At 35.8% G+C, this 11,449-nt stretch overlaps 1 protein-coding gene across 1 annotated transcript; it reads right to left on the bottom strand.

Annotated features, from left to right (window-relative positions):
- Positions 1-6,892: 6,892 nt before the first annotated feature.
- LOC149799259 (uncharacterized) lies at positions 6,893-9,691 on the bottom strand. The gene has a single exon (XM_089958562.1). The coding sequence runs from the start codon at positions 9,402-9,404 to the stop codon at positions 8,451-8,453; it is 954 nt and encodes a 317-aa protein (XP_089814688.1). The 5' UTR covers positions 9,405-9,691; the 3' UTR covers positions 6,893-8,450.
- Positions 9,692-11,449: the final 1,758 nt, after the last annotated feature.

Genomic DNA, 11,449 nt, shown 5'->3' with positions numbered 1-11,449 from the left:
GCGCATATTGAGATCAACTCACCGCCCAATTTAAGTCAGCCACTTGTAACACTGTTCCCATTTTGAGGCTACAAACCCTCTTGCGGGTATAGGGTCGCTGCATGTTTTTTTCCCGTTTGAAACCATAGAGACCCTCCCATGTTAATTTCCCATTGAGGCTGGATCATCTTCGCTAGGCAGGGTTCTGATGTGTTAACCCTATATACACCTTGGCGGATCGTTCAGATATTTCAGAGCTTTATCCTAGCGACATCTATTTAATTTCAAGAGTTGTCACCCTTACTATGTAATGCCAACTAACCAAGAGCGTGCTTTATACGTCGGCCGAAAATGGTGGAGGCAACTGACTTCAAAAGGATATTTTGTAAGCTTAACATCGAAAGTATGACTATGTACCAGAAAGAAGCCATTATATGTGTATTTGAGGGAAAGGATGTTTTTGCACAAGCACAGACTGGCAGAGGAAAATGACTTATTTAGGAGTCCACTCCAGTTGTGTGCTCCCCTTGTCTCGATCTCGTAGGAACTGTGTTCAAATTTGAACAACTTTATTTTGATTATATGCGGTGGCTTTCCGCCACATCGAATAAAATTCATAGACTCGAATCTCCAAAATATCTGAATGATCCGCCAAAGTGTAGATAGGGTTAACACATCGGAATCTTGGCTAGCAAAGTTGAAGCTGGATAGGCCTTTTTGAGGCACAATCGCCCCATATTACTATTATCGAAGTCTATCATGCTGGGTGAAAATAATAAATATAACGATCAGCACAGACCATGATCTACCGGTTCATTATGTCGACGGATCAATAGTAGTTTAATACTCCTAATAGAGCACGGATCACTTAGTTTTCACCGACCACTTAAAATGTCCAAGGATCAGTTGATGTTTTCACGAATTCACCTATTTGTCATCAAAACAAAAATGTTTAATATATGGAAGCTGTTTGATGGTAGAGGTGATGATCACATTAAACAACAAATTTTTCCTGAATAAAAATGTACATGTCTGTTCGTTTGTGGTTTAGTTGAAAGTGAAGCTAATTACAATTCAGTTTATTGTGCGCAGTTACAATCCCAACAATGACTGGTCGGTGAAACCCATGTAACCACTACTGGGGAATGAGTTGACCCTTTAGGGCTTGGCTCATTATCAAAACTGAGTAATGTAAAAATAGAGAGAACCTCTTTAAGCCACACATAAAGTACGTACGCATGTTTAAGAAGATTAATTTACTGATCTCAATACTTATAAAAAATCGTTGATTACTAATATTCTATATGGAAAATGTATATTTAGAAATTATCAGCACTTCGATGCTGAGCTAATAAAATTACTGTGTAAAACGCAAGGTAAGAAAGAATAAATTCTAACTCGTCAAAGTTGAAAAGAAAAAATCTCGATAACCTCGGGAACACTCAGCTTTCAGTTACTTTGATGTCAGTATTATTACTTTACAATTTATTATTATAAATTTTTCAAACATGATTTCATTTATTTGGAATTGCATAAGGAACCTAATATTTAGCCTGAAGAGAATGGTGAGGAATGGCCAAGACAGATGGAACTCTATCACCAGACTGACAACATCTTTCTTTTGCATTTCATTCATACCTTTATTTTATTTATGACTGAGTAGAGTAAAGATTCGTTCTTATTACTTCACAAACCTATGGCAATTTGCATTTGAAATCAGAGTCATGGTAAATAAAATAATCTTCGAATCTTCACTTGAAAGAAGTTTCTATTTTAATAACTTCAATAGTCCACGAACTTTATGTCCAAAAGTTATTCAAAAGGACTTAAAGACAGTGATTCTTGAACCGGATTCCTAACAGCAAACAAAAGCAAATTAAACACCCTCAGTCGAATCTTTTCCTGTATCAAAGCAATACGACCGAATCATATTCTTCAAAGTCTTATAAAATCTCTCCAAAGACTTTAATGGTGATAGGAAGACTTTTTAAATTGTTGGTTGCCTAATTGACTCAAAACATTTTAGAAAATTCCAGACGTATAATTTGACCTTTGATCAGACTGAACCGATTAGGAAAGGCCACAAAATGTTAAGAAAACAAACTTTCTCTAAGCTTTTAATATGGTTTTAGTTTTAATATTTCTCAAAGAAATTGCCTCTGGAAATATTGTGGATGCACACTTATGGTAAACAAATATTGGTTGTCTGACTTGATCTCAGGTACGGGACCGACACAATCTACCATTATTCTGATACAAGTTTCGTCAAATTTAGTAATAGGTTGCAGACGAGCCTGAGGTATCTTCTGCTTGGTTTTCCTACAATATTTGTCAATATTTTTTTTATTTTCGACCAAGAAAAACGATTCAAGAGTTTGTGAAAGTTTATTTGACTCCTAAATGAACGGCCAATGGAGTTTCGTTGGCTAGATTAAGAATTTCTTGTCTATACGATATCGGAACAACACTTTAATAGATCACTCACCACACGTCACCAGCTGGTTTATCTAGGTGGTCTCCATTATCTCATATGTACCTCAATATTCACAAAATTACAAATTGGTACTTCCGTGACTTAATTATCGCTAATAGCCCTCTGAAACAAACTGGAGATCTCTGGATCTTGTTCCTGTTCAAAAACGATTGATCGTCTTTTGTCACCCTGATCAGAATAGAGAGAATGAATAGTAAAAGAGGATCCCTCTTTTGATTGATCAATAACAGGAAGTGACCTCATCAAAAGAAGGACAATAAATATGTCAACTAAAGGAATAATTTCCTCATCAACGTCATTCTCAATAGCTTTTTATGCTATAGATCTGATAACAGCACGAAAAGGGTATAAATCAGGGACTTCAATCTCAATGGGATCAACTATTTGATCTAACCAAGGCTTGTCAGTTATAAGTAGGGCAAAAACTATACTGCTCTGACAGTCACGGGTCAAGAGAATAAGTATGATATCCAATTGACACAGAAGAGAACAAACGTTAATAAAGCTGCACTCGACTCCATGAATAAGAACCCTTTCACTAGAAGAATACTTACTAACAATGAAACTTCGTGAGTCATGGAATCAGCTGTACTACCAGCAGTCTCCAAAGCTTTCAGCAATCTCCAATGGACTTGACAACACTATGGACACAATTCTTGAAGTCTTGAATTAATATAATGTGCCTTATGTTATCGTAATCTTGATCAATGTTCATCGCTGAGAACCAGCTATCAAGTAATTGTTCTTTTTCCCTTGCATATTGGACATGGTTTTGTCCAGCTTCATTACTATAATTCCTAAACCTTTGTGAATATGCCTCTGGTACCGGCTCATCACTATTCAAGATATATTGCTTAACCACATCATAATCAGCACTTTGCTGTGTCGCTATTGAAGTGTAGACTTTACAACCTTTGTAAAAAAAATTTTTACACTTTTTAATAATATGGTTCCAATACTCTCTTGGCCATTTCATTCCCAAAATCAACGAAAATTCCAAAGTCCATTTAAAGTTAAAAAGGAATTTTAATTTTTCTGAAATATAGTAAACAATTTCCTATCTCTGAGGAGTCCCCGATTTCTGTTACGAATCTATGATCTTAACCTAAGCAAGAGGAAAAGCTTTAAAAAATTCAACAAATAATTATTTCCCAAGAACACAAAATGAACAAATTTAAAAGCAACTTAGAGTATTGTCAATTAAATCCCAAGTGTGTGCTTGTGATTTGGATTTGTAACGTAGCTTTAACAAGTTTCAGTCATATCCCTACGATGTCTGCAGTGTGGCAGTTTATAGATAGGTCTAGCACTGGGGCATCATGCAGCAGACATGTAGCATTATGTCCCACCCAGCTACATTATCCTGATACCAGGCCGACCAGTCCTAACACTAACCTCTTGATGCTGAGCGCCTAGCGAGGCAACTATTATTACCTTTTTTATAAGACTTTAGTATGACTCGGCCTGGGTTCGAACCCGCGACCTCCCTTAACCGCGGCAGGCGTATTAACCACTAGGCCACCGGAGTGGTCCAAATGTATATAGTGATCCGAACGATTCTCAGTGGTCTTCCGAATGAATTCGACTCTTGAATATGCTGACGTACCAGCAGTTTTGAAGTATACCACTGATATACTCCTAATGTCTTGAGTGAGTCAACAATAACTCCAGAGCAGTGTTTTAGTTCAATTGTAAATGAGTAATTTATAATTCCCATGAAAAATGTTAATAATTCATCTCACATTATAACTGAACACAACCAAAATCTCTTAGCATATATTCCCAAGCATAGGAATTAATACCCATGTTGAAATGAACGTTATATACATCCTCATTTGACCTATTTTGATAACATTTTCTAAAATAAACGCAATCATCGTAATGGAAAATTACTCATAAACTGTAAGCAATTTCGTTTCTAGAACATTCGAAGGTCATAATCAAGGCCACCTGGTAGTTCTTTAAGTCTAACTCAAGTAAATATCTATTTACAAAAAACATTCAACAAGACAAAAAGCAGGTACGTACCAAGACTCTGTCCTCAATCAAGAAAAACGGTCAAGCATATAAAATAAATTAAATATACATAATGATATGGTTATTTACTCTTCAGCTTTAAATTTGTAAAATGTTTTATGGGACCTATAAATGGATTTAAACTGCAGTCATAGGCATGTGATATTTTCCTCACTTCTCATACGGAACATGGGTTTTGGACTAGCAAGTGATCCTATTTCTTGCACCATACTTTCTGAATAGATACACACGCTATTTACAAGAGACTTCCTTGGCAAATTTAACAAACTAATTAAATACATTCAGTTTCATCCAGAAATCTGACTTATTTACAGTGCTTTCAAACTCTTTACTTTTATGATATGATTTACTACAAGAAATTATTGATGCATTCAACCTAAAGGTGTTAATTTAAGCATATAGTTTTAAGAGAACGAAGATTCGTTCTTTTTCTAACATGTGGACTAGATTTGAAATACTTATTTGGATGTTTTTGACACACACACAAATAATCTAACCAACATTGTTCTGTTTTCTTCTCTTTATTTTCTACTTGAACAACTGAAAGAATTTAAAATGCAAGCAAACTTACACTTGACCTAATGAAGAAATCTCAAAAATATTGTAGCAAGATGTGACTTTTCTAAATTTGCGTTAGGTTAAAACAGCTGCTGCTCTATGCGACACGTCTATATCCTGGAAATGTTTGTGAGTTTTATCCTCAGATTTACAAGACAAATTCGACTCCTCGTACATAGTATAAGACGTATAAAAAGTTCCTCTTCTTACAATTGCTCATTAAAAACATTTTTTTAAAAAAAATATTCTGCAGATCATATTTTTGAATCTCTAAAACTGAAATGGATTTTGGTTGAGTTTGAAATTTGAGATGCTGGAATGTCCCCTCTGTGTCATCACTGCTGAAGCTGGGAACGAGATCAATGGGTTCAGATATCTTTTATTCTTCGGCACCTTTGACCTTTTGTTTCAGATCGTTGCGACCAGAATTCAGCACTTTGTGGAAATTAGCAAACTCATCTTAAGTTCAGATTGTAAAACGGTAGTTACTGTCTCTTAATTATCTGTTTATCTTGATATCATTCCTCAAGTCTTTCTTATTTTTCTGATTTTTTGAAATTTTCAATACAATATTTCAATGGCAGATTGTTCTCTCTCTCTCTCTCTCTCTCTCTCTCGCCACTTTACAAAACTGACTCATAATCACCGTCAAACATTGTTTCCAAAATTGCGTTGTCAACCTCACCTCTAATTTGTCAGCGGTACATTGCGTGAAAAACCCATCAACTGCTCGCCGCTATTTAGGGTACTGCTCATTATCCCCATCAGCAAAAGCGGACATTTTCACCAGATCTGACTAGTTTTCTTAAAATGACAAATGTGTCTTGGGATTTTTAAATATTTTAATAGGAATAAATCAATCCCCCCAAAATGTAGGTAGACAATCACTGAATATTTTAAGTTGTACAAGTAGTGCCAGGCTGGGTGGGCGATACGGAAATGTTAGGTGCACGATAGGGAATCACAGACTGAGTATCTGTATCGAATGCCCGATTAGCCATGCAAGAGTACATGGGTATGTACTAAAGTACATAAAGACTTCAAATGCCGTGGACAGAATCACCGGAACGGAGGTAGTCACCAGAAGGAAAGGTGAAAGTTAGCATCATTAATTTTTAAGTCGCTTTTTTTAACAGCTTTTAACTGGCTGCACAGTGCAGTAATGTCCACCATTTGATTCCCATTTTATTCAAGTGTAGACAACAATGTCGCACACAATAATGAAACGGTACCTATTGAATTTCTATATTCATGCCACCTCTCTCTCTCTCTCTCTCTCTCTCTCTCCTGATGAATTAGTAATCAAAAACCTGTATGCTGTGTAAACTAAAAGAAATGTATGGTGAAGCGGGTAAGAACGTGCGAACCACCAGTCTTTCTTGGACCACTCTTCATTCAGGACAATAACAATTTCGAAACGAAGTCTTTTTTTCCCGTTATTTGAAAATAAAACTTATGAATTCAAATCTTAACATCAATTGAAAGTGATGATTCAAAGGCTCTAGCCAAAGTTGTTATAGCAGTTCTACAAGAAGCAGCACACGTGCTCTGCACACGACATTCACAAGGAAATTAAATTACAGTGTATCCCCCAGGGGTGTAAAATTGAGGGTAAAAAAAACCCCTTGATGTCGGAACTGTGGGTCAAATAAAAAACGTGGGGGTCAAAAATGTACTGACAAATTTTTATATGATTTGTACTTTTTCAGCTTGAAATAGAATATTGCAACTTGCACAACATACTCTCTCTCTCTCTCTCTCTCTAAACATACAAATAAACCAACATGCACAATTAACAAACAAATGCATTGTCCATTCAAAAGAAAAATTTTATTAGTTCATTTTTGTTTTAAAGTCGTACTTTTAACTGTCTCCTTATAATCATTATGAAGCAATATTAATGACCAACACAGTACATACAAGCCATTACAAAAAAAACAAATAAATCTTTTAAACAAAATGGCAGTCAACTTACTGCCTTTCATAAAATGTGTACTATCATCGGTTTCTTTGTACTTCGTCCTAGAACATATTTATCCAAATATTAAGGAGGATAATGATTCATCTTCTTTCTAATAAGTTACACTTGAACTTTAAGATCTATCTTTTATTGCAGCAAAGTTAAAAACCAACACAATCTGCAATGACCCGCTGACTTTGTAATCCAAATAACGCATTTGTCTATGCAAGTTTACTGATTTCATTGTTGCGAAAGAAAGTCTTGAGCTATAATGTGTTCTCCAGATATCTTGTGGCGAACGAGGGCAGATTTTTTAAAATTCTAAAACTCTGTCACGAAAGGATTATTCACTTTTGCAGTCTTCGCAATCACGCGACCATAAGTCACACCGGCAATCCTAATGTATGAATACCGTATTCCAGTCAAGGGTATTATTTTCTCCATTTTTCATTAAAGTTAGATCCACAGTTACTCTTTTGTGTTCTGCTTCTTTCACTTTCTTCGCTAATGATTTTTAGTGCACGTCGTTTTAATCTGGAGATCACTTTCTAGTGCAACAAGCATTGAGATTAAACATCTAGATGACAGCTTGCTGAGCTCGAGTCATAATATTGCCTATGCTAGTCTGGTTCATTGTTTTGAATGTTCCCTGCGTTGCACTCTGCTATACGAATAGAGGAGCGCAAGGCAAGGAACAAACAAAGCGGGGAACCAGTCAATGCCTATGCTCGAAGTACATAGGATGCCATCCCTCGTCCAATGCATTGGGTATTAAATAAATCCTGATCACATACAGAAAATCCTTTGCGTCAAAAAAACGCACGGAAACAAAATGTGTGCGTCAATTTTCTCCAGCGTGCGTCCCTGACGCACAAATGTGCGTAAAGGGAAACACTGGGCCTAAGGAAACGATAGGCATATTCAGGAAAAACTAAAGACACATTTCAAACTAAACGTCAATAAACCATTAAGAATGTGCATTAATAAATAACTAACTGAAACAATTACTGCTAAAAATTTCAACCCTGAACCTTGAAAAATACTTCATTAGAGATATACAATTTAAAACTTCAGGTCAACAAAGGGTGTTCTGTTCTGACTGGGAATAATAATTTAATACGATAAAAAAAATCTCAAGTGTTCTAAACGATTTAATGACACGGATCATTTAAAGACTGGTTATACTTCACATCAGCGTACAAATGTTAGTCAAAATGTATTAAAAAAAATTAATTACTAGAGAACGGCTGGCAGTCCGCCAGAGCAAAACCCTGAAAACTTCAGCACAAATAGTGCCAAGCACCGTTGGCCTCCATGACTAGTAAGAACACAAGAAAAAAGGAGTAGAACTAATTGCTATTCTAAAGGTTTTGTTTTTAAACACGGCTATCTTAACGGCGTACATGTAAATACTTGTGTATTTCATTGTGTATTTCGGTTTTTGACCGCATTTAATGTTTTCTTTACTATCTGTAGGCCCATCCTCATTCCAGTATGTATCCTCATGTGTACATTCAAATTAGACCTCTGTCTAAACGTTTTCTCACAAACTTCACATGTGAAAGGTTTATCTCCAGTATGGATCATCAAGTGCTTTTTCATACCACCACTTTCTTTAAACGTTTTAGCACATATATCACATCTGAATGGCTTTTCTCCGGTATGCAGCCTCATATGCACCTTCAAGGTTTCACGTGCACTAAACATTTTATCACAAAATTTACACTTAAATGGTTGTTCTCCAGTATGTATCCTACTGTGTACCTTCAAGGTATCACGTGCACGAAACTTCTTATCACAAACTTCACACTTGAATGGCTTATCTCCGGTGTGTATTCTCATGTGCACCTTCAAACTTCCACTCTCAATGAACATTCTATCACATATTTCACATTTGAACGGTTTGTTTCCTGTGTGTATCCTCCTGTGCACTTTCAGACTTCCACACACACTAAACCTTTTATCACAAACTTCACATTTGAATGGTTTTTCTCCAGTATGTGTCCTGAAATGAACCTTCAGCCTGTGATTTGTACTGAACATTTTATCACAAACTTCACATTTGAATGGTTTTTCTCCAGTATGAACCCTGGTATGGGCCTTCAGACCTGACCTGGAATTAAACAAGCTTTCACATACTTCACACTTAAATGGTTTATTTCCCGTATGCAATCTCGTGTGTACAATCAAACTAGAACTCTGTGTGAACGTTTTATCACAAACATTACATTTAAATGGTTTTTCTCCAGTATGTATTCTCATGTGCAGCTTTAAATTGTTACATACACCAAATGTTTTATCACAAATTTCACACTTGAATGGTTTATCTCTAACCTGTGTTAACAGGTGCTTCTTATCGCTACTTCCACTGAACATTTTATCACAACTTCACGATATAAGTTGTTGTTGTTGTTTTTTGCGTGTGTCTAATATACGTCCTAATGTGGACTTTGAGACTAACACTGTTACTGACGGTTTTACCATAAACATCACAGCTGAAACGTTTTTCTACACGAAGTGCTCAAAATGTCCGCTTGCTCGACACGCAGGACATGTCCAATGCATGATTTCATGAAGGATAGGCTCCACCTACTCAGTTACTGTTGCTCCGCAAAATGGCGGATTCAGTAGCATCATCAGCATTCATTGGAAATGTTCTAGAACTTTCCTACCTAATTGCAAGAATATTCCTGATTGCGTGTTAATGAAAGGATTGAACTATAGTCTGACTATATATCCCTGTTTTTTTTGTATAAAAAAACCCCACCGATTTCAATAATGAAAACGTTTAATGTGATAAAAGGTACACATAACTAAGTAAACTGAATCATTGATTTATAATGTCTAACCTCACTGTGACCAGAATGGCACTAATACTGACATCCTCAGCACCTTTCATGCTTAACGGACTTTATATACTAACGCGGCGCCATATTGCATACACTATGGGCTAGTTTATTTCTATCAAGCAACATAATGCTGTAGCTCATCCTATTTGGTAACTGCCAAATAATTCCGTAAATTACTATAACTTTGAGAGTTTAGAAATTTATCATTTGCACACATGAACACAGAAATTAAACCGCTTATTAAATCCACGTGAAAGGCAAATGTGTTGCTGTCATTCTTTTCCTTTGCTTTTTTAGACATTTTCAGTATCGGAAGCAGACGACATATGCATGTACATCTGTAGTTGTGCACACACACCTTTGCTGAAAATAGACTATTCCATGAACTGGAAATGGATCTTGAGCATGTCCGTCTATCATATTGAAAACTTCCGTTAGGCATGAAACGCGCAGATGTTGACGGTGTTAGGGCCACTCTTCTCACAATCAGGTTAGAAATTATAAATCATTGAATAAATCGACTAAGTTCCTTGCACTTTTGATTTACCATTTTTTTTTTTCAGCCAATGTGGGTATGTGAGAAAGCTTGCCAGTAGCTTTTCGTGGGTCGGTGGTTCTTTCCGGGGTTTTCCCGGGTTCTTCCTCTACCATTAATACTGGCCGCCATGTATAGCCTATCGTGTGCTGAAACATGGTGTTAAACCCTACAACAACAACAACAACAACAACATAACCGTTTCTTAAATCGGTTAAGGGTTACAAACAAACGGAGAGGCATATTAAGAATATGCAGCACACAATGATGCCTATCAATTCAATAAGTTTCTAGTATCACTTACGTAGCGGTTTTTTTGTTTGTTTGTCGTTGTTGTTGTGTGTTGTTTTTTGTTTTTTTTTTTGCGGGGGGGTGTTGTTTTTTTTCGGTTTCGTTTTTTTTTTTTTTGTTATGCATTTCATCAGTTAAATTTTTATCGTACCTAATTTGTCAAGTAAAACTAAAAGGACGTATTTTTCTAATCTTCGAAAATTATGTATTGGTGATCATTTATAAATTGAATTATGTTTACGAAAAAAATATTCAAGACCATTTGTATATCAGCACATTGAAGACTATTGATATGTAGGTTCATTCAGAACATTCTTTACTTTTTGGACTTGTGATAAGACATTTAGGATAATATGGTATTTTGTTCATAATATTCTTGGGAAAAAAGTTCTTTGTTAAATTTTACTTAAATTATTCCTTTCACGTCCTTTCTATTCCTTCGTTTAAAACCATAGGTTCGTTCATGAAACGGGGGCTCGTCCGGGATCTGAATTTCTTTAAAACATTTCAAAGATTTTAAAAATACTAAAAAGACTTTGTTTCAGAACTTAGGAAAACCCAAACGCACCACGATGATGAATACTTTCGATACAGTTGCTCTTTTCCAAAAATGCTTTAAGAGTAGTAATGAGGGCCACGATATCAAATATGGCGACTTAATATTAAAAAGGGGTATATAAAATTAGTGACACAGCTTATAGCGACAAATGGGTCTTAATGTTAAAAGAAGGTATATCAAATATAGC

This window comes from Sinohyriopsis cumingii, chromosome 5 (genome assembly GCF_028554795.1).
Source record: "Sinohyriopsis cumingii isolate HCF-2022 chromosome 5, ASM2855479v2, whole genome shotgun sequence".
Lineage (NCBI taxonomy): Eukaryota > Metazoa > Mollusca > Bivalvia > Unionida > Unionidae > Sinohyriopsis > Sinohyriopsis cumingii.
Note: the sequence above shows the minus strand (reverse complement) of the source record. Positions and strands in the feature narration are given on the sequence as shown.